This window comes from Gossypium arboreum, chromosome 7, assembly GCF_025698485.1.
Source record: "Gossypium arboreum isolate Shixiya-1 chromosome 7, ASM2569848v2, whole genome shotgun sequence".
Taxonomy (NCBI): Eukaryota; Viridiplantae; Streptophyta; class Magnoliopsida; order Malvales; family Malvaceae; genus Gossypium; species Gossypium arboreum.
In genome coordinates, this window is record NC_069076.1 from 5,648,081 (window position 1) to 5,670,412 (window position 22,332).

General features: G+C 32.5%; 1 protein-coding gene across 1 annotated transcript; it reads right to left on the bottom strand.

The window, feature by feature from the left end:
- Positions 1 to 19,888: 19,888 nt before the first annotated feature.
- LOC108489453 (chloroplast envelope quinone oxidoreductase homolog) lies at positions 19,889 to 21,781 on the bottom strand. Its single transcript, XM_017794016.2, has 4 exons — positions 21,596 to 21,781; positions 21,315 to 21,456; positions 21,002 to 21,087; positions 19,889 to 20,809 (listed from the first exon to the last, which is right to left on the bottom strand). Exons 1-4 carry the CDS (start codon positions 21,659 to 21,661, stop codon positions 20,120 to 20,122), a joined length of 984 nt encoding a protein of 327 aa, XP_017649505.1. The 5' UTR covers positions 21,662 to 21,781; the 3' UTR covers positions 19,889 to 20,119.
- Positions 21,782 to 22,332: the final 551 nt, after the last annotated feature.

Below are 22,332 nucleotides of genomic sequence, written 5' to 3' on the forward strand. Positions count from 1 at the left end.
AATTTTTCAATATGAAACATGCATCAGCACAACGTTATTGAAACTTGTTTTGGTTTATTAAAACTTAGATAGGCTATACTTAGGAGTCTATCATTTTATCCTGTAAGGGTGCACAATTGAATCATTATTGTTTGTTGCTTACTTCGTAATTTTATTCAAATTGAAATGAGTCTTGATCCTATTAAAGCGGTACTGGGTGAAGGTTTAAATAGTAAGGTGATAGAGGATTTTGAACCTAATATAATCAATATTCATCCAACTAATGCACGGGCAAATTGGAGGATGGAACTAGCAAATCAAATGTCCAATGAATGATAAGCATCTAGAAATTAATAGGGCTAAAAGTGTTGTTTAGAAGACTTTCTATTATTTTATTTATCTTTGATGTTGTGTTTATTGTATTTTTGTATTGTACTAGACTTGTATTAATTGATTTTTTTATCTATTAATTGATTGTGAATTTTTTTTAAAAGTATGCTAGGCTTTTCACAATCAACTACAAATTCTTCCGAAAATTCTAGAGGAACCAAAAGGAAATGAGGTAGACTTGCACAATGATGGAACTTTTATTGCAGGTATGGGATTCAAGGCTGGTTGTTTACTTGAATTGGAGAGAATGATGGAAAAAGTTTTACCTCATGCAATGCTAAAGGCTAAACCTAATCTTGAATAAAGGATTAGGATATTAAAAAGGATTGAACAATCATTTTACAGTATGCTTAGAGAAAAAGACAATAGTGACTTTGGTTGGGACGACAATAGGTAGATGGTTTTTACTGAAGATACAGTGTAAGACTCATATATAAGTGTAAGTTTTTTTTTTTTGTATTTCTTTTCTTGTATCAGCTTACTTATATCCATATTGTGAAAATTGAATGTCAATAATGATAATGAATTACAAAGAAAGAGAGAATATAGAATATACATAGAACTTTACGTGGAAACCCTTTTGGGAAAAAACTACGGGTAGAGGAGAAGAAAATTCACTATGTCGAATTCGAATGATGCAAAAAGAGAGATGAATACGTCTATTTATAGGTTTAAAAACCTTATTCTAACCAAATTCAAATAGAAGTAATGCAGTAAGGTTAAAACACCTTATTTTAATCAACATCAAATAGAGGAAGTAAACTTCTATGCAGATTTCACTTGTGTAGCCTGTACCGTACCGCAGGGGCTAGAGGCCTTGCACCCCCAGTTGAGACCTTAGTCCAGTAATTTTCTTATTGGAGATCTACAATAAAATACAACCTTTGCCCTTGTAAATCCCCCTATCTTGCCACTTGTATTTTAATTTTAACAGGAATTTGGGTCAACAATTTCTCAACGAACAATTTCTTCATCACTAACTCTCAACGAACAAGTTCTCCACCTCTTCTATAAAACCCCTTAAGGGTTTATCTTCAACAATGAACATCAACCAAATCAAAGCAATGCTCAAACTTGGTTATAAGAAGTGACTTTGTCATCATATCTACAGGATTATAATAAGTACTAATTTTACTCACAACAATATCACCATGGGCAATAATATCACGAACAAAATGATACCGAACATCAATGTGCTCTATTCTCTCATGAAACATTTGATCCTTCGTAAGGAAGATGACACTTTGACTATCACAAAATACTGTACTGATTTGAAAATCTTCATTGAGTTCACTAAAGAGCCCTTTTAACCAAATAGCTTCTTTACAAGTCTCAGTAATCGCCATGTACTCAGCTTCAGTGATAGACAAAGCGATAGTAGTTTGCAAAGTGGCTTTTCAACTAATTGCACAACCCCTAATTATAAAGACATAACTTGTGAGAGATCTTCTTTTATCAAGGTCTCCAGCAAAATTAGCATCAACAAACCCAATGATTTCATCTCTATTTCTTCGAAAATGTAAGCAAACATCAATAGTACCTCATAAGTATCTCAAAATTTACTAAATTGCTTTCTATTATTCTTTACCGGGATTCACCATGTATCTACTAACTGTACTGACTGCATATGATAAATTTAGACTTGAACAAGCCGTAGCATACATAAGAGATCCCACTGCACATAAATATGGAACATGTGACATGTAGTCAATCTCATCACCTGACTGTAGAGACAAAGCCCATGAAAGTCTGAAATGGGCTACTAAAGGAGTAGTAACAGGCTTAGCACTCTGCATATTAAACTTGCAAAGAACTTTCTCAATGTACCCTTTCTGACTTAGGTACAATTTACTTGCTTTTCTATCTCTGAGGATCTCCATACCAAGTATCTTCTTTACTACTCTCAAATCCTTCATCTTAAATCCTTCATCTTAAATTCTTCACCAAGCTAGGCTTTAATATTTTTTATCTCTCCTTTATCTTTTGCTACTATCAACATGACATCAACATAGAGCAGTAGATACACAAAAGAACCATCGTTATTTTTCTTAAAATAAATACAACTATTAAAGTGTAACAACCCAAACCCGGCCTAGAAGTCTAGACTGAATCCAGGATGCTATATTGATCACTGAAGTGATCATGAGAAAATTTTACAAAAATAAACCCCTTATTTACATAGGAACATTTATTTCATAGCAAACCAATAACCAATAGTCGTTTTAAAATTCTATACAAAAAGTTATCAGTCTAAAATATACGAATATAGCATATAACGAAAAATTGTACCACAGTCTTATAAAGCTCTACAGTTCAAACTAAAACCAAATAGCAATTAAACTTATAGTTCATTCCTCCAAGACTGCTCGAGACCTCCGCGTACTAAGCCCATCAACAGAATCCAGAACTGTACTTGAAAAGAGAAACAGAAGAGGGGGTGAGCTACTCGAGCTCAGTGTGAGATCAAAACCAATTAACTACAAAATCAGACACAAAAAACCAGTAGTAGTTCTAAAACAAAACATTGTAACACCCTAAACCCGGCCTAGACGTTACGACCGAATCCAGTGTGTCACATTGAAGTGTTTTATCGAAAACCTTGTTTTCATTGGAAACACTTCCTTAAAATGGAAAAAACCTTAATTACTTTGTAAAATCTCTTTTCAGTTGCAAAAGCTTTATTTAGAACATATGATTTATGAAAACTTGTCTTTTAAAACTTTATTTGCGGAAACATAGTATTTAAAAACAGTTATGGTTTAGGAAAACCATGTTCTACTTTTAATAAATATAAAGCATAAAAATGATAATAATCCTAATTTGAAATATTAGAAGAGGAAAGGCCTTACTACAACCCAAATAAAAAAGAAATAATTTAAAATCAAAATATTAAAAATTACATAAAGACTAAGTCTAAACTTTTTATGCTAGTTGGCCACCTTCGAGTCCCTCCATCCGTCGAACCGCCTACTGAGGATCACTTGAAAAATTTAGAAGGAGGGGGTGAGTTTCAAAAACTCAGTGTGTACAACCCTCAACGAGTATAAAGTAATCATCAGTCATTTTGGGCCTGAGCCCAATTCAATAACTGTGGCCTTTGAGCCTTAGCCCATGTTAGCCTCAGTTGGGCCGAAGCCCACATTGCAATAATATCACAATAATATCATACGTGCAATGCTGTGCAACCCACCCCAATAATCCAACCGCTACACATCAACTCTGTCCCCCAATACACATCATGTGGGGATATAAATATCGACCCACCCAACCGATACAAATCAATGGTAGCCCGGTTGTGGTACTACCTTCATTGCAGCAAGCTGCCAATCATATATTGGGCTTAATAGCTGTCGGTGGATCCACGGTTGTTAAGCAACCATGCGATCCTCATATACTTCCTCCGTTCCATAATTCCCAACCCATATACAACCTAAATAGAATATCATATGAATGCATATGAATGCAGTAGGTATACATGTAACATCCATAAATCTTACATTCCACACATAGGGGTATTTTAGTCATTTTTGCCCTTAGGGGCATTTCGATAATTTTTCTTTATTGGGATTATTACTTACCTTGGCCCGTTAACAAGTCCTCATTGGCTAAAGTGAATAGATACTATGCACCAGGTAGGATTCCAGAGAAGAGGAGGTGAGTCATTAAAACCGCTTAAGTACCAAGCTCTCTCTAGATCCAATCCTAGACATGCATATACCCATTACCACACCTTACCCTTATGACACGTCCACGGTTGCAATTAATTAATTAAGTTTATGTCAATTAAATATCAGATACTAGGCCCCAAACCCATTACAGAGCCCAAACAAGTCTACATACATGCATATGGCCTACTAGGCCCAATCTCATTCATATGGCCCATTAGGCCCAAATCATATTCGTATGGCCCATTAGGTGGCCCAAATCACATTCATATGGCCCATTAGGCCCAAATCACATTCATATACATACTTTAATATAATTTCCATCACTTAACATCAAGTTTCCAATTTTGCCTATTATAGGCCCAACAGCCTATCGGACCCACTTAGCCCATCCTGGCCCGGTTGGCCAAAATACGGTCCAAGTTCATGGAATTACCCATGGGGCCTCAGATAACCTATCGGTTTCCACTTTACGAGTGTTCGTACACTCGCAAGACTACCGTAGCCAAACTTTTGGATTTTCAGGATTTCAACTTTTCGGCATTTCGACTTTTGTCGATCTATTGTGTATGTGCAGTGTATGTACACACCTTCGGCTTTATATCAAGCTATCATAGGGTAAGAGTGCACACCTTATCACCTGGAGTACTAGGTATGCATAATCGCTCGAACCTATATTCAACATTATACTCCATCAGTCACATCCCATTAATTCAAAATAAATCCACTACTTACCGAAAAACAACATATACTTGCCTTAACTAGATTGATCAACTGCGATTTGCCTATGTAACCTGAAATCTGACGTATCTCCCCTTCCGCAACTAGGCAAAAAGTCCCGAACGATTAACACCTTACGACGCTTAAACATGGGAGCCTCTATCCCAACTTCTCTGCTAGAACCCCATTTTTTCATCAACTAATACTTAGTCGGCGACCACACTCTTGAATGAGAGGGAAAAAGAGAAATAAATAGAGAAACCATAGGTTAACGAAAGTATTGGAAAAGAATAAAGAAAAATCAACTTTTAAGAGTGTAGCAACGAAAGAACTTAGAAATATTTGACAAAAGTCGAAGAAGATCTAATGCACTTACCGATTGCGAGATCGCTTGCCAACAAGAAATCAAACCCCCAAAGTGTATGACTCGACTTTTAAATGAAAAAGAAATAATAGGCTAAGTTGAAGATGGAAGAGGTTGATTCGATTAAAATAGGGAAGAAAAGATCTAGAGTTTGGTTTAAAGAAAAGAGGAGATGGTAAGCGATTGAAGCGCACAAAAACAACAAATGCCCTTACTTGCTCATACGATACACATATATATTCTAAAAGAATAAATAAATAAATAAAAATACAAACCTACACTCCCCAATCATCTTAAACTAGTTAAAAATTCCCTTCAATTTCTCCAATTTTCATCCTCATCATATCCATACTTAATCCTCATCCTTATCTCCTTGATTTTAGCCAAAAATTCTAATTTGAATTGCATTCAAATTGCTTCCATCGATTGGCCATCCTTCCCTGCATTAAGTAGCAAAATTAAATCCCTTTTTTGCACATGGAACAACTCGAACTCCTATCCTCCAACTTCCCAACACGCTGTTGGCCACTGCACCGCTACCTGTCTTGTACTAACATTCGGTCACAATTAACTATAAGGCTTATGTGCCTAAGCCCCAGTTCTCTTAAAGAATAAAAATTTAAACTTTGCCAAGCTTAGGATTCGAACCTGCAACCTCTCATATCTATAACATGCTTCTCGCCATTGCGTCACTGTGCCATATTCCATCCCTAACTATTTTTAAGGCCTATTAACCCGCAACCAGATTATCCTAAAAATATTTGCTACCATTCAGATTCGAACCCCTAATCTTTTGGCTGCGCTATACGTCCCTTGCCACTACGACACCTACCTTATTTGTGTTGTTCTTCCTCCCCAATTATTTATAAAGTCTTTCTGTCGACCTCCAAGTTGTCTTAAAAAAAAAACCCACAACTCCTGCTCATGCTGCGACTTGAACCCAGCACCTCTCCTTACTCCCAACGCCATAACACCACTGGGCCAAACGCATCCTTTGTGTCGAATTTCCACCAAACACATTTATAAGGTCTCAACGCTAGTTCCCTTACTACTCATGTGCGCAATAAAAATTTTCACCAAGGCCAGGACCTGAACCCTAGACATCCAGCTTGCTACCAACGCCTCTTGCCACTAGGCCAAGCGTTTCCCTGTGTCAAATTTTACCAGGCCTTATTAATAAGCTTTCTACCTAATGCTCAGGGCCTTTTTTTAAAAAAAATGCAAAATTTTGCTAAAGTCCTGATCAAACCCAGGACTTTTTCCCACACTACCAACCCTTCTTAAATCACTTAACAATTAGACTAAACATGCAATTATAAAATATTTAAACACATTTCATTTATTTTAGCCGCCTTCTAACCGATCCCAAACTCAAGGCCCATTACTTCTAGGCCCAAAATTCAGGGTGTTACAAACATACTTACAGAGTTGTACAGAACCAATCAGTACATTCGTATCAAATGTATCGGTAGATAGCAGTGTTTCGTGCGTATTAATAACACACTTAGAACACACAATCACAAATGCCATTCAGTTACAGTAATGATAATTCTCAAACAGTCAGTTAGTTACAGTTCAGAGTCTACAGAATTCACACAAGTATAAATACTTTTTAGTCGAAGTGTACAACCAAACAATCGCACTCACAAGACAGTCAATAAGATGGATATAAATGCAGGTGAGTTAAAGAAAACCCACCCATCCAGCCAACACACCTCTTCGTCCTCCATTACTCCTCAATAGAGCTATTAAGCTCATCCAACTAATCACTCCATATAGGACATCGAAAAGCCCATCCAACCCTACACTCCATATGATGTCATCCCGGGTTGCCCGGTAATGATGGAGATCAGCATTGTCCTCGACCCTCAGGGAATTAGGACTGTTCACGACCATCTGGGTATTAGGGCTAACAGCATGCAGATAAACTGCCAGTCACATATATTACGCAACAAAGCTAGCGTATAAGCTGTACTGTGCAATACCGAGAACCGCGGTACAGACAGGTAGTATAAACTGCCTGATCAGATAGTGGTACATAGCGTAGCTAACGTACATGCTGCACAGTGTGATGCGGTAATCTACTTTACCATTAGGTTGTAATAAAACTGCCAATTCAGTAAATGGTACGTAGTGTAGCTAACATATGTGCGGTACAGTGTAATGCGGTAATCCGCTATACCGTTATCAGTAAAGTCTATGACCTCAAGGTATTGGGACTGCCCACGTCCCTCTAGGTAACAGGGCTATCAGTAACTAACAGATTAGTTACCAGTTCAGTCAATCTTTCTTCTCTTCAAAGTCCCACCCAAAAATAGTATATGCATATGTATGTATACAAATAAATGTACACGATCAGAATACCAGTTTCAGGCAATTAACCAGAAGCAGACACTCACATCCAATCAATCAGTTACAAAATCAGACATTTACACACTCATAACTCGAGTTCAGTATCAAGCTTATCGCATAATCAATCACAAATAACACACACACATCAAGCCCAGATTAGAGTCATAATTACCCTTAGTAAAGCTCAGTCGAAGGTTGGAACACACAGAGTTATGATTACATTTAAACTTGACCTAAAATTATTATTTGGAGAGATAAGATCACACGCCCGTGTGCTTAGGCCATGTGGAGCAATCTAGGCCGTGTGAGGGTTCAAACGCCCGTGTGACAGAGGCACACACCTATGTGAAACAGAGACACGGCCGTGTGAACAAGCCGTGTAACTCACTGTCCAAATTTGATAAAATAAGGTACAGGGTAGACACGGCCGTGTAAAGGTCTCACATACTCGTATGCCTTCAGACACGGTCGTGTGTTCCAAAACACACGCTAGTTTGGGATCCTTAATCCCCAAATTAGTCACACGGCCGTGTAACCCCAATACTTTGAATCTCTATTTTTCCCAAACTCATATGTCCATGTGCCTATGGGATACGACCATGTGAATTTCGACAAAATCCCTAAATTAGCCACATGGCCATGTGGCCAGGTCATGTGACACCTAATTTAACCCGAAAACCCTAGTTCCCAAATCCACACAGTCATGTGCCATGGTACGCACCGGTGTGGTCACTAGGGAGGTCATGAAACTACTCTAAAATAGCTTGAAACCACCAACTAAGCCATTAGGGCCATCCCTAATCTTTTCCCTATAAAAATATATCAGAAAGTGGCGGTTTCTCCTTACTTCCAATTTCTAGAACCCAAAATCTATGGGCTAACACATAAACAAAATATATCGAAACAGGAATTTTGTAAAAACGATAATGAGAAGACAAGGTTTCTAATCCCACACCTGCTATGCGATCAGAGATGATGACGGAGAAGCGTAATTCTAGTGGCCACAGACGAAACTTTCCCCAAGCAATCACAACAATCCCAAAAGAAAAGCCAGAGAAAACCCTCGAAAAGAAAAAAAGAAGAATGTTCAAAAAGAGACCAAAAATAAAAATAAAGATAATAAAATCATAAAATAATTTACTATCAAATAAAATGAAATAAAAATAAGTAGCAGAATAAAAACTTAAAAAAAAAATCATCCAGAGAGCGCACGCAAGACTCGAACCCAGAACCTCAAAGTACACTAACATTCACTCAACCACTGGACCAACAGGCCCATTTTGACACTAAAATGCATAACTTAACTCATGTGTGCAACCTTCTCACTGTCACTACACTCAAAACCCAGAACTTTTAGGCCCAAAATTCCGAGCGTTACACAAAACTACTTCTTTTGAAATCATGAGTAGATATAAAAGAATCAAACCTGTTGTACCACTGCCTTAGTGACTATTTCAAGCCATAAATGGACTTTTTCGACAATCAAACATAGTCTTATTTTTTTTAGATTGTAAACCTCTCTTGTTGTTGCATGTAAGTGTCCTCCTCAAGTTCTCCATACAAGTACATCATTTTTACACCTGGCTGTTTGAGCTTCAAATCATTTATGACCATAATATCAAGTAAGGCTTGAATCAAACTGTACTTCACAATTGGAGAAAACACATTTGTGAAGTCCACACTTAGAATCTGATTATAACCCTTTGCAACAAGCATTGCTTTATATCTGGGTTCTTCAACTCTTAGAGTCCCTTCTTTCCTCTTAAGCACTCATTTACAATGAATAACCTTCTTACCTTTAAGAAGCTTTACAAGATCCTATGTTCTATTCTTGTGGAGTGATTTCATCTCTTCTTGTATGCTAAACATTTACTTTTTTTAGTCTTCACAGCTAACTGCCTCAAAATAAGTAGATGGCTATTGATTTCCATTTATATCTTCAGTCACATTTAAAGCATAATCAATTAGATCAGCCTTGGCATACCTCTTTGAAGGTTAAATTTCTCTTTTAGTTCAGTTTTTGGTAATAGAATATTGTGGTGAAGAAGCGACTCTGTTGTGAATTTCTATACTAACTTAATGGGTCGACTCTGTTATAGATACTGGATCAATCTGAAGCTCCACCTACTTTTGATATTCTTTATTTGAAGAGTCTTTAAGAGATAAATTAGGCAGCATAAGTTTCATAAAAAATAACATATCTATTAATCACAACTTTTTTTATTTTCAGGACACCATAACTTATACCCTTTTACACTAGCCTTATAACCAAGAAAAACACATTTAATAGATGTCGGTTCTAATTTTCCATTATCAACATGAGTATACGCAAGACACCCAAAAATTTTTAAATCAGAATAATTAGCAAGATTACTAGACCATACCTCATGTGGGGTCTTTTTCTAAATGCCCTAGATGCATATGCCAAAGTCTAGTAACATCATCATCTGACAAGGAAGAGGAAGTGACGGTTGCATCAACAGTAACAGTAGACCCTAAAAAATATATAACTTGGCAGTTTTTGTCTGCCCTTTAATGACAACAAGGTAATCATTGCTAATCTTCAGAACTCCAATTTCAGCTGTGTATTTGTTTTCTTTTGAATCAAGAGTACTCAATAAAATCAAATTTATCTTCAATTCTGGTATATGTTGCACACCACTAGGTGCTCTAACGATTCCATCAAACATTTTTATTTTGATTGTGCCACCACCAGCGATTTTACATAAAGCATTATTTCCCATCAAAATAACACATTTAGACACTATTTCATAAGTTGTAAACCAATCCTGATTAGGACTCATATGAAAGGTGCAGCCAGAGTCAATAATCCGCTCCTCACCCATTTTAGAATTGTTCACAGAAGCAACTAGGAGTTCACCATCGCTATAGTTTTCTACAACATCAACTTCAACTGATTTTTCTAGTTGTTTTCTTTTTTAATTCGCAGCCTCCTTTTTGATTTTGTTTTGTAACTTATAACACTTAGATTTAATGTGTCATTTCTTCTTGCATAAGTTATAGGTTTTACCTCTGCTTGAAGATCTCGATCTACCCTTAGATTTATTACGAGGATTTCAATCTTTTGTCCTCCTACGATCATCATTAGTATTTCGTTCTTGTTTTCCACGAACAGTGAGACCCTCTTCTTGAGAGTTGGATCCAACAATAAGAGGTTTCATGTTGTTATACGAGGTCAAATAAGAATCGACCTCGTCAACTTTGAGAGATTCACAACTATACAAAATCATGTCTCTAAAGGTTGAATAAGACAGGGCAATGAACAAAGTAGAATCAACCCTAGATCTTATTTATCATACTGAACCTCCATGGCCTTTAATCTGAAAGAATTTCTTTAAACACAATTAAGTGTTTATGCACAGATGCACCTTCCTTCAAACGATGAGTATAAAGATGCTGCTTCATATGTAACTTACTAGTCAGGGTTTCAACATGCATAGTTGCTACAGTTTTGTCCATAATGCAGCAGTATTCTTCTCTTTCATCACATCCTGTAGAATTTCGTCCGACAAGTGCAAATGTAATTGTGTCAAAGCCTTTCGATCTTTACGTTTCTTTTCTTCTTTCGTCAACATCAAAGGCATATTATCTATCCCTAATAAGGCATCCTCCAAATCTATCTGTATACGAACTGTCTGCATCTGTATCTGTCACAATGCGAATCTGGTGTTGCAATCCAACAATGAAATTTCATACTTCAATGACGTGATTTTCGTGATTGAAACAAGTAACCCGGAAAGATTTTATACCAATTTGTGAATATAGAACATCTATAATGACAATGAATTGCAAAGAAAGAGAGAAAATAGAACACACAAAATTTTACATGAAACCCTTTTGGGGAAAAAACTCGAGCAGAGGAGAAAAAAGTTACTATGTCGAATTCGAATGATCCAAGAGGAGTATATACTACATTTATTTATAAGTTTGTAAACCATATTCTAATCAAAATCAAATAAAAGTAATGCAGTAAGGTTAAAACTCCTTATTCGGTCCTCGGCCTTCGCCCTCGTATATCCCCCTATCTTGCCACTTGTATTTTATTTTTAATAGGAATTTGGGTCACACAACTTCTAACACATATAGTATATAACGGTTATGAAATTTTTTTTATAGAGCTATAAAAAAAGGCGCACAACTCAAAACTCGAAGTTTCCCTTATTATGAGCAACTTACTTCCATATACACAAAAGATTGAGCCACGAGAAAAGATGCTCAAACAACTAGTGATATTTTTAAAGAATTACGTGCTGAGAATGTTGCTAATGAAAGGAATCCTGAAGAAGGAAGTAATGACAATGAATGCGAAGTTGATGCTTCCTTAGATGAGATGGATGTCTTGGCTACACAATCGTAACAATCTAATCCAAATAAAGTTGAACCTACATTTCCAAAGAAGAAGAAAAAAAGTTCTGAGGCTAGTGAACCAAATTCTTTTACTGTACTTATCAATGTTGCCACGTTATTGGGGGATAATATAAAAACAATTGACCATCAATTAAGTAGGAGAATTGCCTCTGAAGTGCTCATTCAAGAGAAGTCAGAAATGATCAGTTAAGAAAAGGTACAAACTTTCCACGTGGCTTTAGGTGAAATAAAAGTTTAACATATGATGAGTGAATTGATGCATTGATCAAAATTCATGATCATCCAATGTACACGCTCATTTTCCTAAGTTTACCACCTTCTATGCAATTAACATGGACGAGAAAATTTATTTCTACCCATTAAAGATGCGGTTGTGGTGGTGGATGAATATAACTTTTTCTATACCATAAAGGGTTGTCACTTTGTGTATGTGTAAATGGATGTGGTGGTGAACTAATATAACTTTTTGTATGTAATTGTAGGTTGCCACTTTTTGCATGTAATTGCAGGATGTAATAATGACATGGAAGTATGTCATACTAATATTGTCACTTTTTCTATGTGTGTAAATGAGTTTTCTACTGTAATTGGACTCTTAAAAGTCGACCATTGTTTGTTATGTTATTTAGATGCTGAGATGATGGTTGAATTAAGTTGGTACTACTTCTTTAACAATATTTTTATTTTGATAGTTACACTATTTAACAATACTAGTAAACAAAATAAACAAAAAAAAAAAAGAAAGAAAGAGAAATTTTGATACAGAAGCTTTGTAGATCTAGGTTATTGTTGTACTAAGCTTTATTTGATAAATTATTTTGACATATCAAATAAATTTTTTTTGAATAGAGATTCTTTTTGAACAAATGATTGATGAAGTTCAAAGTAAAAAGTAGGAGAGGGAAGATGAAGATGAATTTGGGGAGAGAAAGGGGACCAACGAAGATGAAAAAAGTGGAGAAAATTAAAAATCTTTTAATATAATTTAATATAAAATATTTTTTAAACATTTTATATTAAATTATTATTGTTTTGATAGAATATATTATTCTTTAATATTAAATTAATGTGAAAAATACATTAAAATATTAAAGGGCATATTGATCGTTTGAGTTTTTTTTTTTTGCTATTACATATTTATTCTTCTCAACCAAACACGAGTACTATTACAATACTCATTCCACTCCAATCAAACCACACCACTGTTATACCTATTTAATTCCATTAAACCTTATTCTATTTCCACATAATGACTATTCTATTACAAGCCTATTTCATTTCATTGAACCAAACGTGTCGTTAAATTTTGAAGGTAGGAAAAGAGAAAGTGTGAAAAGGAAGTGTATGGGCAAAGCATTGAAGGTTTTAACTTTGGGAAAGTTAAAATATAAATTTACTAAAACCACATTGTTTTGGTTTTTCTTTTTCGGATAATTTGAGTTTTGTAATTTATATTTGACCTAAATTGAATTATTCAGTTTTCTTATTCGAGTTGACCCAAATAACTTGAGCAGATCGAATTATTTGAACTACTTAATTTAAAATTTGACTTTTTTTGTTGTTTTTTCAAGTCAAATTGGATTCTGCTCACATTTAGTTTAGTTGTAATTTATGTGGTTGGATAAATGGTAAAACTATTATGGAAATCCTTATACTAAGAGTTAGATTGTATTTTTCCTCTCTATTAAAAAATGGGCAAATTAACTCCTATATGTTAGATTAAAGAACAAACTGATCATTTTTTTAAAATTTAATCCATCTATATCATTAAGTGATGACAAGACTAATAAAGCAAGTAGGACGTGTAACTTTTGCTAACATGATAAAATGCCACGTGAGCAAATGTTTTAAAATTAAAAAATCCAAAAATTAATTTTTTAATAATTTTAAAATACTAAAAATTGTTGTAATTTTATATATTTTTAATAATTTACAATACTTTTTGTAATTTCTTATAATTTTAATAAAATTTAAATAAATTTCTATATTTTTAATAAGTATTTTTAAATTTAACAAAAAAATTAATAGAGTTGAGAATTGAACTTGAATTTTGAAATCTGAAACATAAAGTGACTAAATTCTTAAAAAAAAATTAAATTTTAAATTTGTAAAGAGTACAAAAACTTGATATATTTTAACCTAAAATAAAACTTGACTTATATGCGGTTGCATTAACAGTTCATATTTGTTTTATATGCGATATTTTTATTTTTCTTGATCTATCACATGCCTACATTTTTTACTTTGACCTTACTTACCAGATTTGCTCCTCTCACACACATGCCTACACTTCAACAGAGGCTAACACCTGCAAATAGAAAATCTATATCTATACTGTTACACATAAAAAAAAAGGATAATGACCTTTTTGGTACTCTATCTTTACAAAAAAGTTATTTTAGTCCTTTATTTAATTTTTTTAGTTTTTTTAGCCATTAAACTTGCATTATTTATCAAATCACCTTAAAATGGATGAAAATATTAACCTTTGTTAACTTTGCTGATGTGGTATATACATGGATGATATATCAATATTAAATTAATTTTTAAATTTAAAAATATTTAAAAATAAATTTTAAATTTTAAAATTATTTAAATGCTTACGTGTTAACCACATATATATACATTAATTTTACATCTATTTTGAGGTAATTTGATAAAAATATAAATTTAAGAACTAAAAAAATAAAAATTAAATGAAGGGTTAAAATAATTTTTAAATTAGATGGAAAAAATACTCATAATTAATTTATATAAAAGAAATCTATATCTATACATTTCAACATAGCAAGGTTTTCTCTCTTTTTTTATTCTAATAAAATATTTTATTTTATATTATTTAAATATTTTAAATATTTTAAATGTTACATTTTAAAAGAATTTAAAATTCATATAAGATTCGATCTAAAAAGATATATTTTTAGTTTCTTATTTTTCAGAATTTGTATTCAAAGATGACGGTATGCAAGACAACTTACAAATTGATTCGGTATACATCTTTGACCCACTTAACAAAAAATTATTTTATGGTAATTTATAAATATAGTCACTTTTATTTGCCTTAGATTATATTTTAGTCACTTATGTTTGAAATGTTATGCTTTGGTCACCTATATTATCGTTTTTGTTACATAGTGGTCATTCTACTGTTAAGCTCTGTTACCTCTCTAACAGCGGTCCTATATTGCAGTCCAAATAGGTTTTAAATGCTAACTTAGATTTTAAATGGATTTTCATTTAGACTGTCACGTAGGACATCTAAGTTGACATTTAAAACCCATTTGGACTGCCGTTAGGGAGATAACAGAGTTTAATGATAGAGTGACAACTTCATAACAAAACGATAACATAAGTAACTAAAATGTAAGATTTCAAATATAAGTGATTGCACTAAAAAATATATATTACTTTTTATTTTAATGTTAAATAATATATTTAAAGGATTGATCTGCACCTTTACTTACAACTCAATTTAGGGATCTGATTTTTTATTTTATTTTGAATAATAATTTTAAATGAGTTACTACTCATTTATGCATGAATTGTGTATTTAAAAATATTTAACTAACTCATAAGATCCACGCTTGATCTTAAAAAAATATTATATTTAACTTCTATAATTAATAAAATATAATTATATTGATTTTATAATTTAAAATAAATAAAAATCCCGCTAATGCGAAGAGTATGTAACAACTGACTTTAATTAGTGTCGGAAAAGACGATTTCAAGATTCGAATTTGTTAAACTAGATTGTCCAAAGATTTTTATCGAACAATTACGAAGCGAGTAAAGAATTAGAAAATAGAAATATTAGTAATTAAATTAGAAATAAAATTATTTAGTAATTAATTGAATAGAATTAATTATTAATTAGATTGATAAGTTATTATATAAATATACAAGGACTAAATTATTAAAGAAGCATGGAATGAAGAAATAATTGGAGTGAGATCTAAATGGTAATTATGCCTTGGCCTCAAATGGAAATAAACCATTTGTAAGTTATTTTGAGTCGGATGCTTTGATCCGTCCATTCCCACCGCTGTTTGCTGTATTAGATTTTCATCACCAAATCTTGATTCTATTCGAAAATAAAAATAAAATATTTTAATTTTAACTTAATCAAATTAAATTATCAGAGTTATTTAAATTTTTCGAGTTAATTTAAATAAATAATTCAAGTTTCAAGTTCGAGTAGAGTTGAATTTTACAATTTGAATAATAGATTGGTGTAAATACCCTTTTGGTTCCTATCAATTTTAAAAATGAGCAAATTAATCTCTCTCAACAAAATTACAAAAATAAAATTCAAAATATTTATAAAATTTCGAAATTTATATTTTTAAAAAATTAAAAATTATAAAGAAATTTAAATATTTAAATACTTTCTAAAATAATAAATTTGAGACTTAAATAAGTTAATTAATTATTCAAGTTTATTTCTTTTAGTTTCATTATTAGAGAAACGAGTCCTTTTTCAAGTATGCTCAGGTCAAAAGATTCATTATCTTTTTAGTTCATTGATAAAACTCCAATCAGTAGACAATTCATCAGAAAATAAATTTTCAGGTGTGAAAATATATATATATATATATATATATATATTTGTATCATTTCTCCAAAAGTTGCTAAACTGGCTGGATATGTAAAAGATAATTTTTCTTTTCCATCACTTTGACATGTATAAAAAAAAAGTATTGTGACATTTCATTAGTATTTTTTCTTCTTCTTATTTTGCTTTGAAAAAGTTTTTAAATTTATGCGCTTTAACAGGGAATTGCTATCAACGAGGAGTTAGAGAAAAAAAAAAAGGAGTACAATGCTATCAGTGTTAGGGGTGGTCATGTTTCGATACCCAAGACAAAGTATCTCCCCAATTGGACTTGATAGACGACATATTAGTCTTTCAACTGATTTGCTCAATTCTAACTAGGATAAGGACGTGTTTAGATTATCCACTAATATAAATTGTCTTTCCGTATACAATTCGATCACATAATATTACTTAGTATTAGTTAAATGTTAGATAATTAATGAACCAATATTTGCTTTCATTTTTCTTTGCGTGCAAAAGCCGTTGAGGGCAATATACAAAGATATTAATGATATTGACGAATATTTTATTAAACCAATTTGTTTGAAAATTACAAATACATATAAATATAAAATCACTACACTAAGGGCACTAGATCCCAACAACAATATGGTGCAAGAAATAAATTTCTATTTATATAATTAGCATCAACCTTATAAATAATTGAGTTCACAATCCAAATTATTTATAGCTTTAATTATAAAACTTATATGAACTTAATTTGGAGAAAAACTAATGCTACGTTATATCTATTTTTATAATATAAATAAAAATATAAATAACCTTTATATAAAAGATCTTATAAATTGTTCAAAACTTTCATAACACTTTTTATAAATAAAATAATTTTTTGTCATAACTTTATAAATTATCTTTTATAAATAAGTTATGATAAAAAAACTATTAACATTTTTTATGAATAAGTATTTATAATATATAATATGAACACATAAATAAGTTAAGTTCATATTTGACCATAACTTCCTTTTAAATAAATAAATTATAACACTTTTATAACATGTAAATTGTTTTTATAATAAACTTTTGGACACAACGTTAGAAATTTTTAAGATTTAAATAATATACTTTTGTTCTAACTTTATAAAATACACAAATTATTTTTATAATATAATTTTAAGATTTATAATGTAAGAAAATTTTGGCTGTAATCATCGCGTTCATGCTTATAATATAATTTTATAACTTATATAAAATAATTTTTAAAATCAAATTTGAGTGTCCTAATTACTTCAATTCTCACTCTACCCCATGAAAAAATTGAAAAATGTAATTGAGTTTCTCTAATTATACCAATTCGATGTGACCTACCAACTATAATGATTATCCAAATATGTTAATTTTATATAATTATAAATTATTACATTCAAATCTAATTATTAGATAACTTTTCAAACATATCCTAAAAATATTGTAAATTTGAAAAGGAAACTAGAAAAGAATGTACTAAAAAGTGTTAGGAGAAAGCTGGAACAAAATAATTTGATTTTGATTTCATTATCACATCATCGTCAGCAAACAATTGTACAAGATTCTTGAAAAAATAAATTTTGACCTTGATAGTGTAAGGTCTTTTCAACATGTCCTAATAATGCAAATTAGATTCTGTTAAAAACTACCATCAATAATTGCAAAGAAAACAATCTCTCCAAATGAAAGTACAAGTTGTAATGCTCACTAAAAAAGGCACTAGGACAGGAACAATGAAAAACACAAATGAATTATTTACGAAATTTTATTTTCCTACATCTATAGAGTCTAACTAAACGAGATAAACCATTATTTTTAATCCCAATATAGTAAGTGATTTAAATCCTATCACACTCAATATAGCAACTTTACTTTTGTACTTAAAAATTTAAATCACTCACTTCTAAATTTTCAAGAGGTTATAAACCAAACAATAAACTTGTTTACACTATTAATGTTCTTTAATGACGAAATAAGTGCTAAATACTTTCAATATAAAACCTATACCTACATGAAGACATAAGCCAGATGACGAAACGGGAAGACCTATGATGTAGAAGATTATAACATGAGTGGTTCGACAAATTTGGATCTTATATATCCACTCATGTGGTACTTCATTGTACATTATATATAAGAATTATACGAATCCATCTGTATAGATATCATCATCTGCATCCAAAAAGTCGTATGCTTTGGAAAGACTCCAGAAGATGTTGATCATAAATGAGAAGATTGATTACGGAGATAAATGAAAATGGATTCGCATTCACATGTATGAGAATTATATAGGAACAAGAATAATCTTGGAGTCAAAATCGAAATAGATTTCTTTGGAGTAATAAAACTCTTCAAATTACAATACTCATAGAGAGAGAACCATAATAAATGCAAAAAAGAAGCATCTTTTACCTAGTAGCGAAGGGCTTGAACTAAGATTTCTAGATGGATGGGATGAGGTATTAGTGTCTCTAACACATAATTTAAATGTGAGAATTTGTCATCTAAAATAGGAAATATTGAATGAATTGATTGTAAATTATGAGATTTTACAACTTCTGCCCCTTGTGAGTAAGATATTAATTGTAAGGAAAATGGAATTTCCACAATGACTGCAAATCCTATCGCTATCATTTGAGATTACAAATTATTGTTGTGCCCAAAAACTGGATTTTGATAAGTCTCTTTAAATATATAAGAGTTCAATACTTACTAATAGACTAGTTCAATTACATTCAATTCCCTTAAAAGACTACAACTAAAATAGCATACACAATATACTAATAAAGTCCAAGATAATGTAGAATCATTGGAGATAAGTCTTCAATTTAGTACTAATCCAAACTTCTTATTTTAAGGGATTCGATTGCTTTACTCGATCCAATCCATTTATCAAGTAATGTTGCTTCAAAAGGATCATTCCTCGTTAATTGACTATCATACTTCCACTATATTAGCAAGACTTATAACCCAATGATTTTGTTCCAAAAAATTGCTAACACAAAAAATGAAAGATATATTGTCTGTCTTGGTGCTTATAGCACTGCATACATATGTCACTGCTCACATACTTACCTCAATAAATTTAATTAAAAACTTTTAGACAATGACCTCATCAGTAAAAAAAGTGTTAAGGATAGACTAAATTATCCATTTAAACCTTAAAATATGTGAGCAACAAGATAATTTAAAATTAAAAATAAATAAAAACATTTTGAGAATAAATATATAGATTATAATCATATATATTGCTAATGGAAAGAAAAAAAATCAACAATTTAAGTTTGGCTTGAATTATATTTAAAAATAAGTAAAATCATACGTGTTATTATCTTAACTTTGCTTATAAAATTTTGCTTTGCACTGATAATAATCTTTAAAAAAGAATTGTATGAAACTGTTGCTATTGGTGTAATTATTTAAACATTAATCATAAAACATTACTTCATAAACAAAGTGTCTAATTATCCATGTATCATCTTTAATTCAAATTACATAAAACAAAAAATAAATAAATAAATTTCATAACAAGACACAATGCTCAATAACATTACATCACACACAACATAGTTGAAAAAAAACTCCTCACATACCAACATATACAGATGGCTCATAAGCAACCCAACTCACTGAAAAATTATAAAATTAGTGTATGCATCAACTAATCTTCATAAACTAGGGCTCCACAAGAATCTTGCCAGTGGCATGGCCATCAATGCTCTTGGCCCAAGCCACTTCAGCCTTACTTAGAGGATGCTTTGAATCGATTATTGGCTTAAGCTTTCTTGCTTTCACCAAATTAACAAGAAAATCAAGGTTCTCTTTCTTAGGTGAGGTAAACAAGGGTATGAGTTGCTTCTTCGAGCATTTAATCGTTTTCGCAGCAGCACTCATCACAGTACAGAAACCAGGAGTGGTATTTACTACCTTTCCTTTTGAAGTCAAGTTAGCCTCAAAGGTAGACCAAGGAATGTTGTGTGCGCAGTGGATGATTACATCGTATTTGCGACCAGAAGGGCTCCTGAGAGCCACCCCATCAGGAGTTTTGTAGTCAAGAACCTCATCAGCCCCCAAGCTCCTGACTAAATCCATATTACGAGCCCCACAAGTGGCTGTCACGTGTGCATTTGCAAGCTTTGCGAGTTGAACCGCATATTGACCTACACCACCTGAAGCAGCGGTAACAAGGACATTTACTTGCGGACCGGTTCCATCGAGTTTGAGCCCAGCAAGCTGGGTGAGTGACTGGTGAGCTGCGAGGCCAGCAATTGGCAAAGCTGCAGCTTCAGGGGCTGATACTTCTGGAGGCCTTGGAACTGTGGAACCTTCCTTAGCCACAGCATATTCAGCTAGTGCACCTCCATTCTGCGATTGCAAAATAGATTTATGTAATAAGAGATTGGCATGACAAAAGACATAAAAACAAGGACATGAATAAGAGGAAAAATCTATAGCCTGGTTGTTGGATAGCTTGAACCAATTGTCCAGTGTAACATCAAACATACATATGTTCCTACATGCAAGTATGCATCAAACCCAAGAAGAATGAGTACTTACACCAAGTACGGCAACAACTTTATCCCCAACTTTGAAACTTTGGACTCCTGATCCAACTTGTACGATTTCTCCAGCTACATCGGTGCCTGCTCCACCAAATGTTGTTTAGCCAATGATTGAACACAAGCAATCAAAATTTAAAAAAAAAAGAAGAAGAAGAAGAAGAAGAAGAAAAGCTTGGATGCTTTAAATCCACAAATGAAAACTGATGCAAATCAGATTATTGGGCTGAACCACCCAGATGATACTAAACAAGTGAAGCTCAGAATGCAATGCATGCGACTGAAACAGGCATGGGAAAAGTAAAAAGTACCAGGAATGTGGGGGAATTTGCGAGGTAAAAATGGGCGGGCTACCCCTTCCTGTATTTTCCAGTCGATTGGGTTAATACTAGCTGCCTCTAATTTGATCAGAACTTCATCCTTTTTTGGACTGGGAATCAGAACTTCAACATGCTGCAACACCCACAAAGTTCACACTCTTTATGAAATCAGGTGACCAACAATTTCTTTTTTCAAGTTCATCAAAAATGGAGAGAAGCAAACTGTAAAAGTTAAGGTTGCAAGAACATGGAAACAAACTCAAATTATTCACCTTCAAATCATCGGCTCCTCCGCCATATTTACTGTATTGAACGGCCCGCATCAAATTATTAGCCATTTCTTTTTTGTTTTTCGTAAGAAAAAAATGAAAAGCGAAGCTCTTTTTGCAAGTTTGTGGCGAAGGCAAAGAAAGAAGATCAGAGAAAGTGAAGGAGGGAAGGATTGGATAGGATTGTGGGATGATGTATGTTGGGGTTTGATAGTTTGAATTTATAGTAAAGCAATCCAGACATGGAATGGGTGTTCCCGATTGAATGCGTGTGTAGGTGTGAATTGCGAAACCGAATCTGATGCTCTAGAAGCAGTTGAATTTTTTTTATGTCAAAGTTTCGATACTATATTTGTTGAATGAAAATGCTTTTTCATTTTTACATAAACAATTGGATTCCATTCTTTATCACGTGTTTAAATTGGGTTCCAAATATAATTAATATCTACCATTCCATCCTTTTTAATTTTATAATTTGGCAACTTCCAACTTGTTTTCTTTTTCGTTTTCGTTAAAGAGGTGTTCATGAGTTGATTCTGTTCGTTTATATGTAAATTTTTAGATTATTTTTTATTTTAAAATATTTTTAAGTAAAAAATCATATAAGATAAATTTATTAATTCATTCAATAAAAAAATAACAACATTTGTCGTAGATGATGAAGGACAAGCTCCATTAACACAATAAAGGCTTTAGCCTCAACATCAATAGAATATTATGACACGTTGCAATTGATTTTG

Excerpts from the sequence above, each read along its gene's own strand:
- LOC108489453 (XM_017794016.2), bottom strand. The coding sequence starts at position 21,661 with ATGGCTAATAATTTGATGCGGGCCGTTCAATACAGTAAATATGGCGGA. Across the intron at positions 21,457-21,595 it reads GAGGAGCCGATGATTTGAAG|CATGTTGAAGTTCTGATTCC; the intron begins GTGAATAATTTG and ends TGGGTGTTGCAG. Across the intron at positions 20,810-21,001 it reads AAGTTGTTGCCGTACTTGGT|AATGGAGGTGCACTAGCTGA; the intron begins GTAAGTACTCAT and ends TTGCAATCGCAG.